Genomic DNA, 26,188 nt, shown 5'->3' with positions numbered 1-26,188 from the left:
AACCATAAGCTTCTGGAGGTCAAGGCTTATGCCTGATTATGTTACCATAGTGGGTGCTCAAGAAATATTTCTTGAATGAGAAGGTGATGTGCTGCTCCTGTGTGGTGATTTAAAAGCATACCGATTCCCTACTTGTTTTTTTCCAGTTGCTTAGTTGTGCCGTAACGCCCTCTCTTCTCTACTTGCATTCTTCTTGCCTTTATTTTGTTTATCTTTCTATTCCTGCACCTCACTAAGTATAAACCTTTTGGAAATTTCCCCCATTTCTCTCCTATAAGCTTTAACTTCCATTTGTCTAGGAACCTTTTTTTTAAACTTCCCTGGGGACTTCTTTCGTGGTCCAGTGGTTAAGAATCCGCTTTCCAAAGCAGGGGTTGCAGGTTCGATCCCCGGTTGGGGAACTAAGGTCTCATGTGCCGCGAGGCAACTAAGCCTGCACGCTCTAGAGCCCGCGCACCACAACTAGAAAGGAACCCGTGTGCCGCAATGAAAGATTGCGCATACCGCAATGAAGATCCCGCAGCTAAGACCCGATGCAGTCAAATAAATAAATATTTAAAAAAGTAAATAAGTAAACTTCCCTGTTTACCTAACCTGTGTGCTTCTGTTGTGGCTGTTACCTAACAACTGCATAGGCCCCGAAGGATGCGATTTATTTTATGGGCTCCCGGGTACCGTGGTGCACTTGATGAACAGCTCTGTAAGTCTGCCTGTGTCAAGCACGGTGAGAGAGGAGAGATGTGTATCTGAGCACTGCCAAGGTGTCCGTGGAGGAGGAGTGGGCAAAGGGTATGGGCAGCCTTGTGTGGAGCAGGTAATGAAAAGTTTTAAAGAAACTGAAGCAACCTATGAAACCCAGTGCCGCAATTTAATAGGCTGCTTTAGCAGCATAGCTGGATGGGAAATAGCTCTGCAAATAGAGCCGGTTCTCTGTTCTTTCAACTCCTGTGTTAGGCCATTCGTGCCAGAAGTTCCATCCCATCCCTGGCCCCTTCTCAAGGGGGAGAAGGTAGACACAGGCAAAGCTAGAGCAGTGCAGCACTGGTATGGATTTGACTGTGCAGGAATGTAGGCCCAGGGGATGGGAGTGAAGCATGTCTGAGGTACCGGAGACTTCCTTTAATACCACCTGAGCATTACAGTTACTTTCACCCCCTCTTCAGATTCTCTGCTGATTAGATCCTGATTCCAGTGTGTCTAGACAAGACAAAAAGCAGCAGTAGAAGTGAGTTTACTAGAAAATTTGTTCAATATGAAGAAATGGAAAGTTTAGGTGATGCTTATAGGAAAAGGTTTAGAAGAGTGTCTATAGCTCTTAGTGATCATTTCCAATATTCTGATGAGCCAAGTCTCAAAAATATACCATAAATGTATGGATTTAAGGGAGGCATTTGATTCACTATTCATCATATTTGTATAACATGATGAAGAAAGATTGGCTGGGAATTTATAATGGATGAGATATAATGGATACTGAGGTATGTCTTAAGAGTAATTAATGGGTTTATGCCAGTCTGGGTGCAGGTCTCTAAACATGTGCTGTAGGACTGCATGCACAGCTCTGCTCTTTTTACTCCTTTTTTCAGTAAATGGGAAAATGACACAGGTGATGTGTCAGGTAAATTTGTACATTCTTTTTTGTTTTGGCTGTGCCACGTGGCATGCGGGATCTTAGTTCCCTGACCGGGGATCAGACCCATGCCCCCTACAGTGGAAGCACGGAGTCTTAACCATTGGACCTCCAGGGAAGTCCCAATTTGTTCATTCTAATTAGTAAAAATTCCTTGACCTGGAATTCCCCACCTATAAAATATGGTTGCTCTTATCTTTTCTAACTCATAGTTTAATGTGAGAATTAAATAAGGTAACAAATGTAAAAGAATCCTGGAATTTATAAACAAAGCCCCTTTAAAAATGTAAGTGTTTTTATTTGGTTATTTGTTATTCTGTGGAATTATTTTTTTTTAATCAGTGAAATGTCATTATGCCTGTAATTGAGACAGCCTAGGTTGATAAAGGGAAAATTTAGTAAAGTAAGAATACCATCGTAGAGGGGATTCTTGATTGAATGAAAGATTCTTTAACTTCTGCAGTGCTTTATGATTTTCAGACGTTTCACATACATGATTTCATATAAGCCCATAATAACTTTTTTTTCTCCCTACCCCTATATTACCCTTTCCCACTTCCCTCTCCCCACTGGTAACCACTAGATTGTTCTCTGTATCTGTAAGTCTGTTTCTTTTTTGTTTTATTCACTAGTTTGTTGTATTTTTTAGATTCCACATATAAGTGATATCATATAGTATTTGTCTTTTTCTTTCTGACTTATAAGAGGGATTCTTTTGATAAAAGATTCATATTGCTAAAATAACATCTTTTCAGTGAGACCATGCTTAAAATTGTAACCCCCTTTCACTGAGCAACCCCTATCCCCCTTCCTTGCAGAATTTTTTTTACCATAGTACTGTCACCATCTGACATATTAAATGTTTTACTTATTTAGTTTAGTATAAATAAGTCTTCTCTCTGGAAGGGGCCTGCCTGTAGTAGATATCCATGACTATTTATTGAATTAATGAAGAATGAATGAGTATAATGAAGAATGAATGAGTATATCGTGTGCTCACTATCATCTGGGTTTACTCTTTAGGCATGATGATTCCAAATGACGTTCAAGGTCCTGGCTTGCTTGTTGAACTTCCTGCTGTGGCTCAAACAAGGGAGCAAGAAGACTTGCCTCTATACCAGCTCCCCAGGGCTCTAGCTGTTTCCAAGGCCTCGGCATACATAGGAATGTTGTCTTCTAGACATGCCACTGATGCATGGTATGATATTATTTCTCTTTGTTTTCGCATTATAAAATAGCTTTCTTTTTGCTTCTATTAAAAAAAAACATTGTAAAGCAATTATACTCCAATAAAGATGTTTTAAAAAAAAAAACGAAAACAACCGGGCATGATTATGGTGGAACATTTGGAAAATGCAAGGAAATATTATGAATAAAACCCACCATACAAAACAATTACTGTGAGAATTTCACATACTTAAAATTGTACCATATATATAATTTCTTTTATATATATACAATTTTGTATTCTTGCAGTTGTCTGCAAAATAGTTTATGGGAGTATTTACTTAGAGAATGGAAGGTTAATTAAGAATTTAACAACTCAAGCAAGAAGTACTCGAGGACAAATTAGGGAGGGACTGGACTTAAGAGTTAGAGCAGCTGTAGGAATTGGTGACTGATAACATGCTGGGGGTGAGAAGGAGTAGGAGGACGACCTGTGTGTCTGAATGGGGCAACTAGATGGATAATGGGACCATTAATTCTTTGGCATAAGATTATAAGAGCATGAACAGGTTGAAGAGGAAAATGATGAGTTCTGTTTGGGACATGTTGAGGGTTCAGGTATCCATAGGACAATAAAGTGAAATGGAGTTAATTAAATACATGACTCTGGGGACTAGTGTTGAGGTCTATCCTGATATGGATAATTGGGAACAAGATCAAGTGTAGGTGAAACTCCTGGATTTGAATAGTCATCCAGGGGAGGCTCAAGTGATAAAAGAAAAGGGCCAAAATTGGAGTCCTGCAAAGCAGCGATATTAAGGGCATGAACTGAGGAAGAACATAATGAAGTGGAATGAACAAAAGGTAGAAGGAAATTGATAAACTAGGGGTTGATATAGAAACCAAGGGAAGAGAGCATTTTAACAAAAGGATCATTGCAGACTATTGTTACATGCTACGGAGAGGTCAAGGTAGATAAAATGGAAGAGTTTTCGTGGGGCTTGATCACATGGTTGCCCTTGGTAAGCTTAGAACAGTTTCATCAGAGTGGAAATCAGAGAGTAGTGAGTTGAGAATTGAACAGGTCAGATATTGGACAAAGTAAGAGCAGACTAATGTTTTGAGGAACCTGATCATGAAAAGAGGCAGAAAGAACACATGTTACCTAGACAACTGAAGGGCACTGTGGAAATGGGACAAGGGGGCAGATATATATATATACATCTACATATGCATCTATATATGCATCTACATATATATATATACACATACACACACACACATGCACACACACATAGATTGTGAAAGATCCAGAAAAGGAATATGTAGATGCTAGAAAGTGGGTGATTAAGTGTAGTCCCTGGAGAGGGTGGAGGGAGAGGACACTGCACACCTAGAGAGATTAACTTCTAATAGTTAGATAGGAGGAAGCTCATCTCCTCCATGGACACAGGTGCCAGGAATGAAAGGAAGGTACAAATGCAGTACTATTAGTAACTTGAGGACTGGAATCCAAGGAGGTTCTTGTCCAATGACCTTGATTTTTTTTTTCTGTCATTTAGGAGAAAGTTTATTTACTCAGAATGATGGGGTGCTAGTCAAGTGGGCCATAAAAGGAGAGGTGTGAGAGTAGAGATTAGCTTTAGAAACAAGGGTAGGAGAGTAATGGCCTAGTGGTGGGAAAGAATTTAGAAAAATATTGACTCCATTTTCCCAGCTTGGCAGGGAGTGAGAGAGTGAGTGTCACCCACTCAAGTGTGGCATCCATGGCAGAGAAGCGGAAGCTGTTGAGAGAACAGAGGCGGTTGAGAGAACACTGAGGGAAGAAGTTAGCATGTGGGGTGGCTTCTTTACTATTCAAGGAGATTCCTTGGAGTGTGACAGGAAGTTTGGCTGGGGGGGGGGCCTTGGGGGGGTATGGGAACAGAAGCACCTCTGAAAGAAACACCAGAACCGTGTAGCACTGTGAGTACAGGACAGGAGAGGCGAACGAAGGAGTTGGAGGTGTTGCAAAGCATAACAGAGATGAGAAAGGGGTGGGATTAATTGGCCTTATTGCTTTATTTATTTATTTATTTTTATTGGAGTATAGTTCACTTACAATGTTGTGTTAGTTTCAGGTGTACAACAGGTGAATCAGTTATACATATATAGATATATATCATCCTAAGTGAAGTAAGTCAGACAGAGAAAGACAAATATCATAGGATATCACTTACTTGTGGAATCTAATTTAAAAAATGATACAAATGAACTTATTTACAAAACAGAAACAGACTCACGGATCTTGAAATCAAACTTATGGTTACCAAAGGGGAAACATGGGGGGAAGTGATAAATTGGGAGACTGGGATTAACATATGCATAGAATAGATAACTAATAGGGACCTACTGTATAGCCCAGGAAACTCTACTCAATGTTCTGTAATAACCTCTATGGGAAAAGAATCTTAATGCTTTTATTGAAACCTTAGTCCAAGAAAGATTTTGTGTTATATGAAGTGTCTCAGACTTATATCACTTCTCTGTTCAGCGGCCTGTGGCCTTTGCCTAGAGTTTTAGATAGAACTTTAGTAAAAAGTTGTCTGGCTTCTGTGTAGCTCATCTCTGAGTAGAAAGGGAAGACCCATAGGCCCAACTAGTTGGAGTAATCTGGTGGCTTTTCACTCAGCAGACCTGGACCAGGGTATAGAGGGGAGGAGCTGACAGGCCCAGGGTCCTCGTGCAAGGGATCTAAGCAGCTCCCAGAGGAACGGAACGCAGTGTCAAACAGCCAGGGTTTGTTTTTTAATACTTTTTTTTTAAATTAAGGGTACTTTTAATTAATTAATTTATTTATTTATTTTTGGCTGTGTTGGATCTTCGTTCTGTGCGAGGGCTTTCTCTAGTTGTGGCAAGTGGGGGCCACTCTTTATCGCGGTGCGCGGGCCTCTCACTATCGCGGCCTCTCTTGTTGCGGAGCACAGGCTCCAGACGTGCAGGCTCAGTAGTTGTGGCTTACGGGCCTAGTTGCTACGCGGCATGTGGGATCTTCCCAGGCCAGGGCTCGAACCCATGTGCCCTGCATTAGCAGGCAGATTCTCAACCGCTGCGCCACCAGGGAAGCCCCAGGGTTTTTTGTTTTGTTTTGTTTTTTTGTTTTTTGCGGTGTGCGGGCTTCCCACTGCTGCGGCCTCTCCCGCTGCGCAGCACAGGCCCCAGACATGCAGGCCCAGCGGCCACGGCCCACGGGCCTAGCTGCTCTGCGGCACGTGGGATCCTTCCGGACCGGGGCATGAACCCGCGTCCCCTGCATCGGCAGGCGGACTCTCAACCACTGCGCCACCAGAGAAGACTGGGAAGCCCCTAGGGTTTGTTTTTTTAAGAGAAAGTCTTGGCAGTGGAAGTGCTGGAGGAGTTAGGAACATGTTTCCACTTTTTTATGTGATCAAATTACTTTTCAAACGAGACACTTTTATTTTTTAAATTTCTCTTGTGCTGAGTGTTAATAATTGAATCTGGCCAAAGAATTCAGAAATGAGGCTGCTTTTCAGGCTATAGAACTGTAACTGTAGATTGGAAAAGATTTAAACAAATTTCCAAGCCCACCCCCTCCTTCCTTCTGCAGAAAGTGAAACATTCTATCAGTGGTGTCTTACTCAATTCTCCCAGCTTCAGAGAGAGCAGATAACACTTTACGCCTGAAGTGAGTACTTTGACAGGCTGTTTTCTTGTGCTGGCGCAGACATTTAAGGGCTCCAGCCTAATCTTTGTCTTGGGAGATCAGTCTTGCATTTGAATGCTGTTTTTTTGGCTTGCTGTCATAGATGTAGGATATATTTAAATCTCAGCAGGCTTCAGAAGAGTTCCTGTAAATCATACTCCCCATTTTAATCTTTCAGGGTATGCCCCATGGAGTTAGGTTCATAGGTGAATATTTATTGCTACTCAGGAGACTTCCTGAGTAATGCATAGATTCTTTTCAGAATATAGTCTTTCAGATCATCAGGGTGTCATCTAGTGCTAAATGCTATATGTTCTTTTACAGTTTCTTCTTTGCATTAATTTTTGTGTAGTGCCCAGCAGAGTTATTCAGTGTGCACTGTGCTTTTGCTTCAAGACAATTTCTCCTTACCTTTGGAGGCAGGACTGATGTTAAGAGGTTAGATGCACCCTGAAACTGGGGATCTCTAGGAAGGGAGGACGGTGGGCAGGCAGAGCATGATAACTCTGAGAGGGATCTAAGTGATCTTGTTCTGAGTATCCTTCTTTCTTCATAACGTCACTTGAGATCAAGTTTTCAGAATTCACCTTGTTTTAGTCTTTTTCTAACTCACTTCTGTCATCACCTGCTACCTGAAGACATGGGTGTGCCCATCAGTGGGGGGCATGGCATTTCTCAGACTAATAGGAGATTTGCAGTATAGATATTTTTTGGTGCTGTTCAAATATGCTCTTTTTTATTTATGACTTCGTGAGCCTGAGAGGGTTTCCCTTGTGTATTTCCTCACTTGTAAAGTAGGTAGTTCTAAGGTTCAGTTAGAGTGAACATAAAGGGCTTCGTATAATGCCTTGAACATAGTAAATGTTTAATGAAAGGCGGCTGGCAGTGATGCTGGATGACAGTGATAGGATCATGGGCCCTGAGGTGTATCTAGGGTATTCATTGTTGCTGAGTTTATTAAAACACTCAAGGAGATTGTAGAGGTTTTTTTTTTTTTTTTTTTAAAGAAATAAAATAGAATCAAGTCACAGTAAGTAAAACAAGGAAAGTGTCAGAGGCTAAAGCCTGGTAGGATGATGAACTTGAGGTGAAAGGTGAAAAAAAAATTCTAAATTGAAAAAAAAAATCATGTTGTAGGTATAATACAGTGCAAATGAAAAGAAATACTTTCGGGTATTGGATACTTTGTTTTGAATAGTGGGAGGTGAAATAGGAGGCAGAGCGTCATAGCTGGGGAAAGGATTAAGTGAGTTAATGTGATATTTTAAGTCCCCAGCACTGCCTGGCATTTAGTGCCTTCTAAGTAAACGGTGAGTATCTAATAGTTTTACCTTTGAGTTCTACTGCCAAAAACTGTGTGTAAATTCAGAATACTGGTAGAAGACTGAGAGTAAGGGAGAGAATAAATGTGTTCATTTGAGAGAGGACTACTCTGGAATGTTTGAGTTGGGAGTAAAAAGGGGAAGTTTCCAAGGAGTTTGTGGCCTCATGTATGTGACACTTTCCTGTTTTTACCATGCTGTTGCATGCTGTTGCAGACACCAGTCACTGCAGGTGAAGATGAATGTGAGAAATTAGGACAAGAGGCACATAGGAATATTACATTAATGCCTATGAAAATATAATTAGATATTTGATTGCTCACCCAGGCTCTACAGGTCAGAAGAGAAAAGGGAGAGACCTAAGGAAGTAACTTCCTTTTATGGCTTAAACTTCTATTTCTTTTTTTAATTTTTTAATTTATTTTATTTACTTATTTTTGGCTGCGTTGGGTCTTCGCTGCTGTGCGCAGGCTTTTTCCAGTTGTAGCGAGCGGGGGCCACTCTTCACTGCCGCGCACAGGCTTCTCCCTGCGGTGGCTTCTCTTGTCGCGGAGCAAGGCTCCAGGCTCAAGAGCTTCAGTAGTTGCAGCTCGTGGGCTCCAGAATGCAGGGTCAGCAGTTGTGGCACACAGGCTTAGTTGCTCCGCGGCATGTGGGATCTTCCCGGACCAGGGCTTGAACCCGTGCCCCCTGCATTGGCAGGCAGATTCCCAATCACTGCACCACCAGGGAAGCCCTAAACTTCTATTTCTTAACAAATGTCTTAAATGCAATTTTACAGGACAATTTTTAAAATTTTGATAAATGTATACATTCATGTTACCAACACCCCAATCAAGATATTGAACATTTCCATCCACCCAGAAAGTTGCCCCTTGCCCCTGACTTCTAATACTGTAAATTATTTTTGCTGTTCTAGAACTCATGTAAATGTTATCATGCAGTAGGTACTTTTTTGTATATGGCTTCTTTTATTGAGCACCATGTCTGTGTCATTTTAAACTTTCATGTACAAAATGCCTAATTTTTTATGTATGCTGGTATCAGGTAATAATTTGCTTTGTAATTTCAAAGTCATAGTGTAACATTTGTATAACTAGCCCTACTAGTTTGGAAAACACTAGTGCCTATTCTGCCTGGTTCCAAATGCTCACATTCCCTGTGGTGTGCCACAGAAAATTGCCATATAGAATCTATATTTTAAGAGGAAAAAGAAATCTTGAGATAGGTACAACCATAACCCTTCCTGCTTACATCAGTTTGGGGTGCCAAGTTTGCTTGACCCTCATGGTTTAGTGTATGGAAGTTTCACATGAAAAAAAGGTATATTCTTGCCATCATTTTGAAATTGTTAAACTGGGCATAGTTCAGAAAGCAAACCTGATGCCTTTATGCGAGGTGGAGCCACATTCGTGCTCTGGGTGGGATCACCTCTGCAGGAGAACAGTACATTTTCTCATAAAGGCAAAAGGCTTGTAGGTTTTGCCTCTTTACTTTGTATTTACTTTTAAAGTTGCACTTGTTCACCTACCAGTGTTTACGAAATCCTATATTTGGGATGCTTTTTCTACAATAAAATATTATCATTTGTGGAAAAATAAAGGAAAGGTCACCTTGGCCATCTAGATTCATCTGATTTTTGTATGATGTTGAAAATTTTATTCTCAAAGACATTGTATATTATGATGAAGTCTTACTATTAATATCCACTTGTTCATTAATGGGGCACTCCATCTTTCCTCCCAAATCTGTAATGAATTATAACTTTGGGCATTTGTTATAAAGGACTGAACTAAAAATAAAAAGCATTGTTTCTATTAGATGGTTGATTCCTTTAGGGAAAAAGTGGTTATAAAACTCTGGTTAAATGTAAAAGGCAAAAGTTCAGTTATTTTAAGATTTGAGATTCTAACTGATTGAGCTATTCACCATGTCTAATCAAAGTGCAAATTATAAAATTAGAGGTTAGAATTCTCTTGTGAAAGATTCAAGTACATTTGTGCAAATTTACACCTTAATATGTGCAGTAAAAGTATTTTACTTTCTCCGTTAAATTTTAATTTGGGTTGAAAGGTATATGCATCTATCAGTGTAAAGTGACTACATTATTTTGTATAGTTGCTTGTCTCCTGTGACTTTATTTCTAAAACTAATCACACTATGTTTTTGAAAGTTTTATCCCTCTTTAGGTATGAAGTAATGTAAACAAAATATGTGTTTATCAATTTCCTGAAAAAGGATAATATGCTTTGAAAAAGTCTCTTCTAACAGAATAAATCCTTTTGTCATACATTTTCTTAAAGAAAACTAAAATTGTCCATATTTTAGACAAAATTTTTCCCCCTTTGCTTAATATTGTATATGAAAGCCAGCAGTTTAGGATATTTTTTATTTTAATTTTTTTTAATAGAAAAGCATATAGCCCATACTAATGTTAAAGCTTGGTTTCCATTCTATTTTAGGTAATTTTAAATTTAAGAATTTAATTCTTATAATGATATTATATATGTGCCATAATAAAAATACTTTTTTTTTCTTAATACCTATCATGAACTCCCTTTGTTCACAAACTGTTGACACCAAATGTATGAGTTTTTTCCTCCACCCAACAACCAATTCTCTGGACACTGTGTACCCTAAAATTCATTTCAATTCTGACATAACTACCTGGAGTTAGTACAGTCCCCGCAGGTGAAGGGCTCAGTCCCGTAAGACTGCCCCAACCTCAGATGCCAGTCACAAATTCCAGGTTGCCAACTCTACTTCTGACCAACTGGCTATAAATTGAGGGTTCCCATAACACCTTCCTAAGGTTTGAGAATTTGCTAGGATGGCTCACAGAACTCAGGAAAGTGCTTCACTATTACTGGTTTATTACAAAGGGTGCAACTCTGGAATAGCCAAGTGGAAGAGATGCATAAGCCAGGGAGGGGGTGTGTGGGATGCAAGAGCTTCCATGCTCTCTTGGGTCACATCACCCTCCCAGCACTTTAATGTGTCCTCCAACCTGCAGGCTCTCTCAACCCTGTTGTTTGGGGGGGCCGGGGTGGTGGGGTGGGGGGTGGTTTATGGCGGCTCCATTATGCAGGCATGATTGATTACATCATTGGCCATTGGTGACTGAGCTCCATCTCTAGCCCCTTTCCCCTTCCCAGAGGTGGGGGTAGGGCTGAAAGTTCTAACTCTAATCACACAACTGCTTCTCTGGCAATCAACCCCCATCCTAAAACTGTCTGTAGTCCTACCTAGAGATACCTTATTAACATCAACTCAGGTATGGTTGAGAGGGGCTTGTTATGAATAACAGAAAATGCTCCTGTCACCCCTATCGTTTGGAAAACTCCAAGGGTTTTAGAAGCTCTGTGGCAGGAACCAGGGACAAGGACCAAATATTTATTTCATATTATCACACCTGTCACAATTAGGGTACAGGAAAGTGGAAAATGGAGAGGAGGAAGGTTTCAGTGTTGGTTTGGTTTTTAGCTTTCAATCTTACTTCAATTAATATCTACGTAAAGGAGAATATTAAAATACAACAGAGCATGAAGATATTCCTTGCATTAATGTCTATATTCCATATAAATAAGACATAACCTAAGTGCATTGTATTTTGGGATAGCAGACAAATTACATGATAGCAGACAAATTACATCAATACCATGGACTATTAAGATGCTATTAAATAAGAAATGATGAAGATTATGATAATCTTGGGGAAATTTTTGGTTTAAATTCAGGTGAAAAAATTGTTAAGGAAATACATATTGGTTGAGCCTCAGTTAAATGCCAGTCGTATCTCATTTAATCCTTGTTACTATTATAAGATAATCAAAATATGAAAGTCTATGCTACGATTACAATTATCCAATGAACATATATGCATACGTGCCAAGAATAATAATGTGATATGATAAAGTGAAGACTTCACTTAAATTGGTGGAATCATGTGTGTATCATTTAGCGATGGCATTTAGCTGCTTATAAACTGAATCCCCTGCCCCCATCTCCCCACACACACTTTTAGTATGGCTTAACTCAACTAGGGCTTAATTTTTTTCATGTAAAAAGGTCCTCAAGAAGCCCTGTCAGGGTCTTAGACATCTTCTTTCTGCTCTGCTGTCGTCAATGTATTGCTTTAGCCCTCATGGTTTCTTCATGATTTTAAGGTGGATGCTTCACCACCAATAATCACCTCTGCCTTCTAGGCAAGAAGAAGGGGAAGAACATAGAGCAAAAGGCTCCCTGTCAGCTGATTCTCCCTCCATTTAGTGAGTTTTCCTGGAAATCTCACCTGGGGACTTTTGCTTCCTTGTTGCTGATCAGAGCTATGGCACACAGTTATCATTAGCTGAAGGGAAGTCCAGAAAATTTATTTTTTTAAAGCTGGGCATAGTGCCACCTGGAATAAAGGGGGGTTATGTTGTTAGGTAAGGAAGATGGGGAGAGAATACATTAGATAAGTAACTGGCAAGTATCTGCCAAGTTGTTTTTCCTTGAATTCTATGATGCTTTTAATCATAAAAAATAGACTGGCTAAGGCAAGAAGGCTGTCTGCAGTGGGTGAGATGTCAGTGATCCCTAATGATCTCAATTCCTTAACTGATTTTTAGATTGTCCAAATTTTTTCACTTTCTCCTTTTCACACAGCCTTAAACCATTATATCCTGGAAAGTTGTAGAGTGGCAAGTAGCTGGAGTTTTATACTTTTTATAGGACTTATTTGAGAGTTCAGAGGAGAATGGAGCATTGAAACTTCATGCAGAAAGAAAGATTTGGATACTGTGGAGAGATTGTGTAGTACATCTGAGCCTCATGGGGAAAATATAGTAATATGACCTGTTAATATAGTAATATGACCTGTTGTGCTTACTTCACAGAGTTTTTGTGAAGATGAAATGGAAGAGGTATTCCCTACATTTTTGTGTAGAGTAATACAACTGACAGTATCACATAAGCCATTTCATTTGGTGGTCCAAAGGCACACACCTATTTTGTGGTACAGGTTAGACTGGAGCTTAGAAATCCTGACTCCTCTTCCAGATAATAGATGGTAGTGTCTCTACCCTATCAGATAACATTACTTTTATAACTACTCTGTAATTCAGCATTTTACAGTATCCCGCTAGGCAGTTCCATATTAACATAACTTGATGGGTGAAAGTATGGTGGTGGTAGGTGGGAGAATCACATTGTTTAAGAAATCTCTGTAAACTGAAAAGTGCTGTGTAGCTACACAAAATATTTATGGAATACAGATGACAGGGAAATTATTTAGGGTTAGAGAGACAGAAAAATCTAGAAAGAACGATCATGTTTACTGACTGTTTAATCATTTCAGCAGTTTGTGTAAGTTTATACTGGACTGTTAGCTGGTCAATCACACCAAATTTTAAAAAATATATTTTATAATATTTAAATGCTGTCATAGAAACAAATGTGAAATCATACAAATTCAAACAGATTTTTAGAAAATAACATCTAGAGTGTCACCAATAAAAGTGTTTATAATCAATGATTTTCTGGTGCTGGGTAGATATTTGTTAAGTTGAATGCTAAAGCAGTATATCTTTGTATGGATAGTTAATTATTGATGTAATTTTTTTGTGTGTGTGTGTGGTACGCGGGCCTCTCACTGCTGTGGCCTCTCCCGTTGCGGAGCACAGGCTCCGGATGCGCAGGCTCAGCGGCCATGGCTCACGGGCCCAGCCGCTCCGCGGCATGTGGGATCTTCCCGGACCGGGGCGCAAACCCGTGTCCCCTGCATCGGCAGGCGAACTCCCAACCACTGTGCCACCAGGGAAGCCCTGATGTAAATATTTTTAAAGCTTAGAAAGTATGAACAATTTAACTACATATAGATTGTGTAATGTAAAACTTTTCAAGAACCTTTAATAATAAGAAGTGTGTTGTAAGTTATATGTGTGTGTGTTTTTTCCTTTCTTTCTCTTCAGTGAATTACCTGAGAGAGAAGAAGGTGAAGGAGAAGAAACTCCAAACTTCAGCCACTGGGGACCACCAAGAATGTATGTTGATGACATTATTGGCTTTCTCAATAGGACAAAGCAATTAGTTGCTCTTTTCTTTAACTTCATAGTGTCATTCAGTCATTCTCTAATGATTGCCATAGTTCACACGTACGCTGGCCTAAATTTTAGTTTCATTTTGTCTTATCTAGAGATTTTTAGCCAGGCAAAATGACCAAAACCAATATTAGGAAAATCTTTGTCGTACTCTTTCAGAGAAAGCAACTTACAAATGTCCATCTGTGATGGATTAAGTATACTTTCTCACTGTATCACTAAGCAAAGCAGGTAGGCCTGCCTTGAATGCAGTAAAGAAGCTCTTTTCTTCAAACAACAACAATAGTTAAGGCTTCTATCACATAGCACCCTCCTCCTCTTGTGTTAGTCCAAGTTTATGCCTCGTTTGCACTAACAGAGTGTGTTGGGCCCATGCTCCCTTGGATACTCTCATGGTTTTAGGTAGTCACCAGGGCTGCACTTTATTAAGGTTATAAAAGTCTTCCTTTAGCTGTTGTCTCTATCTTCATGCATTATTAATTCCACCATGCCACCCAAATTGTTCTTTTCTTGCACTTTTGAGTTTTGTCTTAAAAACTCTTGGGAGCTGTTTTCTGAGTTACTTTTTGGAATTAATTATTGGCCATGTCTGTGCAGTTTGAACAAAATTCATAATATTTTGAGGGGCAAGTTTTATTCTATACTTTATGAAAATGATGTGGATGTAGGAAGAAGAGAAAACCTTTCCAGCCTTTGGAACTATTAAATCTGTCCTCCACATAGAGAACCACAGGTTAAAACGGGTGACTGGGAAAAGCAGTATGGGCAGTGAGCCTGTCAGTGGCAAGTTTATTTTTTTCTGAAGGTTTCTACTTTTTGCCAAAATGATACATGTAACTTTCTTGATTTTTTTTCCCACCCATTAGTTATTTCCTTAATTCATTCTTTGCTAATGTTATGATATAGATGAAAGGGACTCATCACAGAAAATATATGGTGGTGGGAGATGAGAACATTAAGTCCTTGCTAAATCTCTCAATATTAAGAGTTGTATTTGTTGTTTTGGAAATCTTTTTCAGAATTTACACTTTCACATATGCCATGAATTATTGATAGAACCTTATAATTTTGGAGCTAGGTATAACTTCTATAACATTTGTGAAAATATATTTATATAGGATATGAGTCACAAGGATATGGTACACATAAAACACAGTGACAGTACAACAGATTACCTTGTTCATGAGTGAATTTTGTTTTTTTGTTTTTACAGTGTTGAGATTTTTAGAGAACCAGATGTATCTCTTGGTATTAGTATTGTTGGTGGACAAACTGTTATAAAACGCCTGAAGAATGGAGAGGAGCTTAAGGGTATATTTATCAAACAAGTTTTGGAAGACAGTCCAGCAGGAAAAACAAATGCTCTTAAAACTGGAGATAAAATACTTGAGGTAAATAGTGTTAAAATTTTGTTTTTGTTTGAAATGTACTGTAAGACAGTAAAATGATCATTTAACCGGAAGTCCTTCCTTTATGTGTTGGGGTATATATGTGTACAATTGGTGTATTTATTCAGATGCTTTAGTTTGCATGTTTGCACAATTTAATGAGATTCTAAAGCTGAGCTGATAGCATATAAAATGATAAAACAAAAAGCCTCAGCTGACTGAAAAAACACAATTTGACAGAATGAGGCAGATGGTGGACATCATGCTTCTCCCACAGTCTTTAACAGACTCTGAATTGTATATGTCAGTGGGATAGCCGTGCTGTCCTCCCAGAGTTGACCCTGAAAGTGGAAGACTGTATTGGGGGAGAGGTGAATCCATCCTTTATACATGGCAGGCTTTGCAGAGTGGAGTTTTAAGGACACATCAAGGCACTAAGAGGTCTGAATCTGATACATTTCTTTGCATTAGGTTTATTGGATGACATCATATTGAATATTTTAAATCCCAGAATCTGCTTGGTGATTCATGCTTTATGATGCTAAACATCAGCTGTGGTGTTTTAGCTCTGAAAGAATGAAAAGAGCTCTGGAGATCATGGGTTAAAGTCTAGATTGTCCTGTTTGTTTTTTCCTTGTTCTTGGACAAATTATGAAACCTATTTTCAGTTTCCAAAAAAAATGGAAATGAGATTTCAAAATCCATAGAATCATTGTGAGGATTAAATCAAAGAAATGCATAAAACTACTCTGTGTATACAAACTTGAGGTTATATTTATGTTTGTGAAATTTAAAAAAAAATTTTAAACATACTAGGGTTATGGCAATGAAGCAAATGACCAAAAATCCCTTCCCTTATGGCGTTTATATGACAGCGGGGTAGATAGACAATGCACAAAATAAGTAATATATAGAATGTTAGATTGTTATAAGTAACTATGGAGAAAAATGACAGGGAGGAGGATAAGGAATGATGTGTGGTGACGGCAGTAGTTGCAATGAATAGATTTGTTATGGAAGATGATATTGGGACAAATATAAGAAATGAGAGACTGAGCAATATGGACACATGGGGGAAGAGGGCTCCAGACAGAGTGAACTGAAGTGTGAAAACTCTGAGGTGGGAGCTTGCCTGGATGTGTTGAAGGAACAGAAAGAAATCCAGCACTGCTAATATAGGTAGAGTGAACAAGAGAGAGAGTGAAAGAGAAAAGGTCTGAGAGGTAATGGGAAGCCACATCATATAGAGATTAGAAGGTTGTCTACTCTGAACGGATGAGAGTCCATTAGAGAATTCTGAACGCGTACATTTTTGAAAAGGATTATTCTGGCTTCTGGGGCAGGTGTGGTTTCTTTTACTTAGCATTTGCATGGTACATTGTTTTTTTTTCTTTCCTTCTTTTTCACCCTTATTTGTGATTTTGTTTTAGTTGTATTTTAAGCAAATAATAACTGGATACTGCCTTTTAAAAATCTAAATTGATTATCTTCTTCTAATAAATAAGAATCATTTAATTTTTATTTTGATTACTGATACATTTGAAACTTAGAACAAAAGACATATTTAAAATTATGTATTTTTCTTTATATTTTGAAATAGCTGTAGGTTCATAGGACGTTGCAAACAAATGTACAAAGAAGTCCCGCTTACCCTTCCCTCAGCCTCACCCAGTGTTAACATCTTATACAACTGTAGTTCAATAGCAAAATCAAAATACTGATATTGGCACAATTCACAGACCTTATTAAGATTTCACGAGTTATACATGTACCATTTGTGTGTGTGTGATTATAGCTCTACAGTTTTATCACATGTGTAGCCTTGCATAACCCACACAGCAATCGAGAAACTCAATTGAATCATCACCACAAGACTCCCTTGTCTGACCCCTTTATAGCCACTCCTCTCCCATCCCCTCCACCCCCATCCCTAGCCTCTGGCCACCACTATTCTGTTTCTCCATATTTATACTTATGTTATTTTACAAATTGTTACATAAATGGAATTATGCATTTTGTATCTTTTTTTTTGCGGTACGCGGGCCTCTCACTGTTGTGGCCTCTCCCGTTGCGGAGCACAGGCTCCGGACGCGCAGGCTCAGCGGCCATGGCTCACGGGCCCAGCTGCTCCTCGGCATGTGGGATCTTCCCGGACCGGGGCATGAACCCACATCCCCTGCATCGGCAGGCGGACTCTCAACCACTGCACCACCAGGGAAGCCCTGTATCTTTTTTGACATTGGTTTTCTTCACTCAGCGTAATTTCATTGAAGTTCATTCAATTTCTTGTGTCTATCAATAGTTCATCGCTTTTAAAAACTTTATTTATTCTTAACATCTTTATTGGAGTATAATTGCTTTAAAATGGTGTGTTAGTTTCTGCTGTATGACAAAGTGAATCAGCTATATATATACATATATCCCCATATCTCCTCCCTCTTGCGTATCCCTCCCACCATCCCTATCTCACCCCTCTAGGTGGTCACAAGCACCGAGCTGATCTCCCTGTGCTATGCGGCTGCTTCCCACTAGCTACCTATTTTACATTTGAAAGTGTATATATGTCCCTGCCACTGTCTCATTTTGTCCCAGCTTACCGTTCCCCCTCCTTGTGTCCTGAAGTCCATTCTATATGTCCGTGTCTTTATTCCTGTCCTGCCCCTAAATTCTTCAGAACCATTGTTTGTTTTTTTAGATTCCATATATATGTGTTAGCATACAGTATTTGTTTTTCTCTTTCTGACTTACTTCACTCTGTATGACAGTCTCTAGGTCCATCCACCTCACTACAAATAACTCAATTTCGATTCTTTATGGCTGAGTAATATTCCATTGTATATATGTGCCACATCTTCTTTATCCATTCATCTCTCGATGGACACTTAGGTTGCTTCCATGTTCTGGCTATTGTAAATAGTGTTGCAATGGACATAGTGTACATGACTCTTTTTGACGTATGGTTTGCTCAGGGTATATGCCCAGTAGTGGGATTGCTGGGTCATATGGTAGTTATACTTTTTATTTTTTATTTATTTTTAAAAAATTTTTTTTGCGGTACGCGGGCCTCTCACTGTTGTAGCCTCTCCCGTTGCGGAGCACAGGCTCCGGGCGCGCAGGCTCAGTGACCATGGCTCACGGGCCTAGCCGCTCCGCGGCATGTGGGATCTTCCCAGACTGGGGCACGAACCCGTGTCCCTTGCATTGGCAGGCAGACTCTCAACCAGTGCGCCACCAGGGAAGCCCTATACTTTTTATTTTTAAATTAATTAATTTTATTTATTTTTGGCTGGGTTGGCTCTTTGTTGCTGCACGTGGGCTTTCTCTAGTTGCAGTGAGAGGGGGCTACTCTTCATTGCAGTGCGCAGGTGTCTCATTGCAGTGGCTTCTCTTGTTGCAGAGCACAGACTCTGTGGCCCACAGGCTTCAGTAGTTGTGGCACATGGGCTCAGTAGTTGTGGGTACGGGCTCTAGATCGCAGGCTCATTAGTTGTGGCACATGGGCTTAGTTGCTCCGCGGCATGTGGGATCTTCCCAGACCAGGTCTCGAACCCGTGTCTCCTGCATTGCAGGTGGATTCTTAACCACTGTGCCACCAGGGAAGCCCTATTTTTAGTTTTTTAAAGAACCTCCATACTGTTCTCCATAGTGGCTATATCAATTTACATTCCCACCAACAGTGCAAGAGGTTTCTGTTTTCTCCACACACTCTCCAGCATTTATTGTTTGTAGATTTTTTGATGATGGCCATTCTGACCAGTGTGAGGTGATACCTCATTGTAGTTTTGAATTGCATTTCTCTAATGATTAGTAATGTTGAGCATCCTTTCATGTGTTTCTTTGCAATCTATATCTTCTTTGGAGAAATGTCTATTTAGGTCTTCTCCCCATTTTTGGATTGAGTTGTTTGTTTATTTGATATTGAGCTGCATGAGCTGCTTGTATATTTTGGAGACTAATCCTTTGTCAGTGGCTCCATTCGCAAATATTTTCTCTCATTCTGAGGGTTGTGTTTTGGTCTTGTTTATGGTTTCCTTTGCTGTGCAAAAGCTTTTAAGTTTCATTAGGTCCTATTTGTTTACTTTTATTTTTACTTCCTCTAGGAGGTGGGTCAAAAAGGATCTTGCTGTGATTTATGTCAGAGTGTTCTGCCTATGTTTTCCTCTAAGAGTTTTACAGTGTCTGGCCTTAGATTTAGGTCTTTAATCCATTTTGAGTTTATTTTTCTATATGGTGTTAAGGAGTGTTCTAATCTCATACTTTTACATGTACCTGTCCAGTTTTCCCAGCACCACTTATTGAAGAGGCTGTCCTTTCTCCACTGTACATTCCTGCCTCCTCTATCAAAGATAAGGTGACCATATGTGCGTGGATTTATCTCTGGGCTTTCTATCTGTTCCATTGATCTTTCTGTTTTTGTGCCAGTACCATACTGTCTTGATTACTGTAGCTTTGTAGTGTAGTCTGAAGTCAGGGAGCCTGATTCCTCCAGCTCCATTTTTCTTTCTCAAGATTGCTTTGGCTATTCAGGGTCTTTTGTGTTTCGATACAAATTGTGAAATTTTTCGTTCTAGTTTTGGGAAAATTACATTGGTAGTTTGATAGGGATTGCATTGAATCTGTAAATTGCTTTGGGTAGTATAGTCATTTTCAGAATGTTGATTCTTCCAATCCAAGAACATGGTATATCTCTCCATCTGTCTATATCATCTTTAATTTCTTTCATCAGTGTCTTATAGTTTTCTGCATACAGGTCTTTTGTCTCCTTAGGTAGATTTATTCCTAAGTATTTTATTCTTTCTGTTGCACTAGTTAATGGGACTGTTTCCTTAGTTTCTCTTTAAGATTTTTCATCATTAGTGTATAGGAATGCGAGAGATTTCTGTGCATTAATTTTGTATCCTGCTACTTTACCAAATTCATTGATTAGCTCTAGTAGTTTTCTGGTAGAGTCTTTAGGATTCTCTATGTATAGTATCATGTCATCTGCAAACAGTGACAGTTTTACTTCATTTCCAATTTGGATTACGTTTATTTCTTTTCTTCTCTGATTGCTGTGCTTAAAACTTCCAAATCTATTTTGCATAACAGTGGAGAGAGTGGGCAACCTTGTCTTGTTCGTGATCTTAATGGAAATGGTTTCAGTTTTTCACAATTGAGAATGATGTTGGCTGTAGGTTTCACATATATGGCCTTTATTATGTTGAGGTAAGTTCCCTCTATGCCTACTTTCTAGAGGGTTTTTATCATAAATGGGTGTTGAATTTTGTCAAAAGCTTTTTCTGCATCTATTGAGATGATCATATGGTTTTTATCCTTCAATTTGTTAATATGGTGTATCACATTGATTAATTTTCATATATTGAAGAATCCTTGCATTCCTGGGATAAACCTCACTTGATCATGGTGTATGATCCTTTTATTGTGCTGTTGGATTCCGTTTGCCAGTATTTTGTTGAGGATTTTTGCATCTATGTTCATCAGTGATACTGGCTTATAGTTTTCTTGTTTTGTGACGTCTTTGTCTGGTTTTGGTATCAGGGTGATGGTGGCCTCGTAGGTTGAGTTTGGGAGTTTTCCTTCCTCTGTTATATTTTGGAAGAGTTTCAGAAGGATAGGTGTTAGTTCTTCTGTAAATGTTTGATAGAATTTGCCTGTGAAGCCATCTGGTCCTGGGCTTTTGTTTGTTGGAAGATTTTTAATTCCAGTTTCAATTTCAGTGCTTGTGATTGGTCTGCTTATATTTTCTATTTCTTCCTTCCAGTCTCAGAAGGTTGTGCTTTCCTAAGAATTTGTGCATTTTTTCTTGGTTGTCCAATAAGCATATAGTTGCTTGTAGTAATTGCTCATGATCCTTTGTATTTCTGCAGTCAGTTCTTACTTCTTTTTCAGTTCTAATTCTATTTATGCGAGTCTTCTCCCTTTTTTTCTTGATGAGTCTGGCTAATGGTTTATCAATTTTGTTTATCTTCTCAAAGAACCAGCTTTTACTTTTATTGATCTTTGCTATCGTTTCCTTCATTTCTTTTTCATTTATTTCTGATCTGATTTTTATGATTTCTTTCCTTCTGCTAACTATGGGTTTTTTGTTCTCCTTTCTCAACTTGCTTTAGGTGTAAGGTTAGGTTGTTTATTTGAGATGTTTCTTGTTTCTTGTTTCTTGAGGTAGGATTGTATTGCTGTAAACTTCCCTGTTAGAACTGCTTTTGCTGCTTCCCGTAAGTTTTGGGTCTTTGTGTTTTCATTTTCATTTGTTTCTAGGTATTTTTTGATTTCCTCTTTGATTTCTTCAATTTCTTGGTTATTTTGTAGTGTATTGTTTAGCCTCTATGTGTTTGTATTTTATACAGATTTTTCCCTTTCATCACTTTAAATATGTCCTGCCACTCCCTTCTGGCTTGGAGAGTTTCTGCTGAAAGATCAGCTGTTAACATTATGGGGATTCCCTTGTGTGTTATTTGTTGCTTTTCCCTTGTTGCTTTTAATATTTTTTCTTGGTATTTAATTTTTGATAGTTTGATTAATATGTGTCTTGGCATGTTTCTCCTTGGATTTATTATGTATGGGACTCTCTGTGCTTCCTGGACTTGAGTATTTCCTTTCCCATATTAGAGTAATTTTCAACTCTAATCTCTTCATATATTTTCTCAGTCCCTTTTTTTTCTCTTCTTCTTCTGGGAGCCCTGTAATTCGAATGTTGGTGAGTTTAATGTTGTCCCAGCCGTCTCCGAGACTGTCCTCAATTCTTTTCATTCTTTTTTCTTTATTCTGCTCTGCAGTATTTATTTTCACTATTTTATCTTCCAGGTCACTTATCCATTCTTATGCCTCAGTTATTCTGCTATTGATTCCTTCCAGAGAATTTTTAATTTCATTTTTTGTGTTGTTCATCATTGTTCGTTTGCTCTTTAGTTCTTCGAGGTCTTTGTAAACATTTCTTTTATTTTCTCCATTATGTTTCCAAGGTTTTTGATCATCTTTACTATGATTACTCTGAATGCTTTTTCAGGTCGACTGCGTCTTTCCTCTTCATTTTTTGGTCCAGTGGGTTTTCCCCTTGCTCCTTCATCTGCTGTGTATTTCTCTGCCTTCTCATTTTTCTTAACTTACTGTGTTTGGGGTCTCCTTTTCACAGGCTGCAGGTTTGTAGTTCCCGTTGTTTTTGGTGTTCTCACAGTGGGTAAGGTTGGTTCAGTGGGTTGTGTAGGTTTCCTGGTGGAGGGTACTTGTGCCTGTGTTCTGGTGGATAAGGTTGGATCTTGTCTTTCTGGTGGGCAGGACCACGTCTGGTGGTGTGTTTTGGGGTGTCTATGACCTTAGTATGATTTTAGCTGCCTCTCTGCTAATGGGTGGGGTTGTGTTCCTGTCTTGCTAGTTGTTTGGCATAGGATGTCCAGCACTGTAGCTTGCTGGTCGTTGAGTGGAGCTGGGTCTTAGCATTGAGATGGAGATCTCTGGGAGCGCGTTTGCCATTTGATATTATGTGGGGCCGGGAGGTCTGTGGTGGACCAGTGTCCTCAACTCGGCTCTCCCACCTCAGAGGCTCAGGCTTGACACCTGGCCAGAGTACCAAGACCCCGTCAGCCAATATAGTTATAAGAAAATATAGTTATTAAAATAAAAATTACTAACAATTTAAAAAATTAAAAGTAATTAAGAAAGAGAGAGAGCAACCAAACCAAGAAACAAATCTACCAATGATAACAAGCGCTAAACACTATACTAACAAAAAAAACAAAAAACCAAAAACACGTACAGACAGAACCCTAGGCAAATGGGAAAAGCAAAGCTATACAGACTAAATCACACAAAGAAGCATACACATATACACTCACAAAAAGAGAAAAAGGAAAAAGAAAAAAATATATATATAAAAAAAGGAAGAGAGCAGCCCAATCAATAAAAGAAATCTACTATTGGTAATTAGCTGTAAATACTAAACCAAGATAAACGTAAAACCAGAAACAAATTAGACGCAGAAAGCAAACCCTAAGGCTACAGTTGCTCCTAACGTCCACTGCCTGAATTTTGGGATGATTCGTTGTCTATTCAGGTATTCCAGAGATGAAGGGTACATCACGTTTATTGTGGAGATTTAATCTGCTGCTCCTGAGGCTGCTGGGAGAGATTTCCCTTACCCTTCTTTGTTTGCATAGCTCCTGGGGTTCAGCTTTGGATTTGACCCCGCCTCTGTGTGTAGGTTGCCTGAGGGCATCTGTTCCCCTCCCAGACAGGACAGGCTTAAAGTAGCAGTTGATTGGGGAACTCTGGCTCACTCAGTCGGGGGGACGGAGGGGTACAGAATGCGGGGTGAGCCTGCCGTGGCAGAGGCCGATGTGATGTTGCAACAGCCTGCGGCGTTCCATATGTTCTCCCGTGGAAGTTGTCCCTGGATCTCAGGACCCTGGCAGTGGTGGGCGGCACAGGCTCCCAGGAGGGGAGGTGTGGATAGTGACCTGTGCTTGCACACAGGATTCTTGCTGGCTGCAGCAGCAGCTTTAGCGTCTCATGCCCATCTCCGGGGTCCACGCTGATAGCCACAGCTCATGCCCGTCTCTGGAGCTCATTTAGGCGGTGCTCTGAATCCCGTCTCCTTGTGCACCCCGAAAAAAATTGCCTCTTGCCTCTTAGGCAGTTCCAGACTTTTTCCCGGACTCCCTCCCGTCTAGCTGTGGCGCACTAGTCCCCTTCAGGCCGTGTTCACTCAGCCAACCCCAGTCCTCTCCCTGGGATCCGACCTCCGAAACCCGAGCCTCAGCTCCCAGCCCCCGCCCGCCCCGGCGGCTGAGCAGACAAGCCTCTCGGGCTGGTGAGTGCCGGTCAGCACCGATCCTCTGTACGGGAATGTCTCCGCTTTGCCCTCTGCACCCCTGTTCCTGCGCTCTCCTCCTTGGCTCTGAAGCTTCCCCTCTGCCCAGCCCCCATCTCCACCGGTGAAGGAGCTTCCCAGTGTGTGGAAACTTTTCCTCCTTCACAGCTCCCTCCCACTGGTGCAGGTCCCGTCCCTATTCTTTTGTCTCTGTTTATTCTTTTTTCTTTTGCCCTACCCAGGTACGTGGGGAGTTTCTTGCCTTTTGGGAAGTCTGAGGTTTTCTGCCAGTGTTCAGTAGGTGTTCTGTAAGGGTTGTTTCACATGTAGATGTAGTTTTGATATATTTGTGGGGAGGAAGGTGATCTCCGCGTCTTACTCCTCTCCCAACTTGAAGGCGCCTCCTCGTTCATCCCTTTTTATGGATGAGTAGTATTCCATGGTATGGAGGTACCACCGTTTAACCATTCACCCACTGAAAGACACTTTGGTAGTTTCCAGTTCTTGGCTATTATGAATAAAGATCCTATAAACATTTGTATACAAGTTCCTGAGTGAAAATAAGTCTTTGTGTCTCTGGGATAGATGCCCAAGAGTGTAATTGCTGGGTTGTATGTTAAGTTCATTTTTAGTTTTAAGAAACTGTCAAACTATTTTCCAGAATGGCTGTACTAGTTTGTATTTCCACCAGCAATGTATGAGTGATTCAGTTTCTCTGCATCCTCATCAACATTTGGTGTTGTCACTGTTTTTCATTTTAGCCATTCTTGATAGGTATATAGTGATATCATTGTTGTTTTAATTTGCGGTTCCCTAATGGCTAATGAGAAAGAACTTTTCATGTACTTGATTGCCATCCAATACCCTCTTTGGTGAAATGTTTGTTTGTGTTTTTGCCTGTTTTTCTAATTGGATTGTTTACTTTTTAAATCTTTTTGAATTTTGTTTCTTTTTCTCATCTTTCTCTGTGCTCAGTTGAATATAAAGTATTCTCATTTAATCATCATCACTCATACACATACTAATAAGAGTCCACTGTTTTATCTCATATTTAATAATTTATATTTCTTCAAATTCACAACAGCCCTGAAATGTTACACTCTAATACATATTTTGTGAAGCATAATGAGTCATTTGTTTACTTTTTTCTATGAAAAGCATTACTTGTTTGTTTTGTTAGTGAAGTTTAATAATCATTTCTCTTTGTCTTGAAACAATTGCATGAAAGGTTTAGGTCCGTATAAAGAAGAGTTTTTTAAACTAGGAAGTTAGAATTTAATGTAATTTTTAGAAATGGGTCTTCATCTGTGTGAATGAACATACTCTTAAGTTATAATTTTAAAGCTGAGAAAAACTAAGATTATTTTTGTGTTGTAATATGACAGAATACTGTTTTTTTCCTACCTACCCGACTTCGGTGATTCGCATTTAGCAATGTGGAAATCTCTGTTAGGGAAACAAAAACTGATTATTACTAGAGGAGGAAGTAGTTCTCATATAGCCTCTACTTCTCTTACTGTGGAATATTTTGGGGATCAGGTTATTTGAAAGAAGCTTCATCAAACTGTTGTGACAGCTTTTATGTGTCACTTTAATTTTTGTCTGTATTTTTTTCATTTACTATTATTTGTATCCTTCCTCAACTCATATGGGAAAAGAGCTTTCACAGAGCATTAAAATCTTCATTGATACCTATTAGAATAAAAAGCCAAAGTTCTTGCCATGGCCTTTTGGATTTTGCAGGTGGCTTCGGCTGCCTCCCTGGCCTCACCTCTTTCCGCTCTCTCCTCTTTCTCTGTACTTTAGACTCAACCTGGCTTTAAACCCCTCTAACACACTGGGCTCGTATCTCCTACCTTAGGACCCTCGCTTCTGTCTCTCGGCTTCTGGCATGCTCACTTTCTTCCTCACTCTGCTCAAATTCAGTGACTTATCATCCTATCACTCCCTTGCATATACTTCCAACTCCTTTGATCCTCTTTCCTTTCACTGAACTTGCCTGGGAGAACCAACCACATCCTAGTTAAGTGCAACTTTTTGCTTATTTCAGATCTCTAGCACGGCTGGAGAAAATAACCACCCATGCTATCTG

General features: G+C 39.6%; 1 protein-coding gene across 11 annotated transcripts in view; it reads left to right on the top strand.

The window, feature by feature from the left end:
* The window catches only part of PATJ (PATJ crumbs cell polarity complex component), a 365,234-nt gene that overhangs the window by 121,867 nt on the left and 217,179 nt on the right, over positions 1-26,188 (top strand). For all 11 annotated transcript variants that reach the window (XM_060139890.1, XM_060139887.1, XM_060139888.1 and 8 more), the window contains 3 exons: positions 2,654-2,828; positions 13,774-13,845; positions 15,116-15,293. In XM_060139890.1, coding sequence (XP_059995873.1) covers positions 2,654-2,828; positions 13,774-13,845; positions 15,116-15,293 — 425 coding nt within the window. The remainder of the gene's footprint in view (positions 1-2,653; positions 2,829-13,773; positions 13,846-15,115; positions 15,294-26,188) is intronic.

The sequence above is a fragment of the Lagenorhynchus albirostris genome, chromosome 2 (genome assembly GCF_949774975.1).
Source record: "Lagenorhynchus albirostris chromosome 2, mLagAlb1.1, whole genome shotgun sequence".
NCBI classification, from domain to species: domain Eukaryota; kingdom Metazoa; phylum Chordata; class Mammalia; order Artiodactyla; family Delphinidae; genus Lagenorhynchus; species Lagenorhynchus albirostris.
This window is presented reverse-complemented; position numbering and strand designations above follow the sequence as displayed.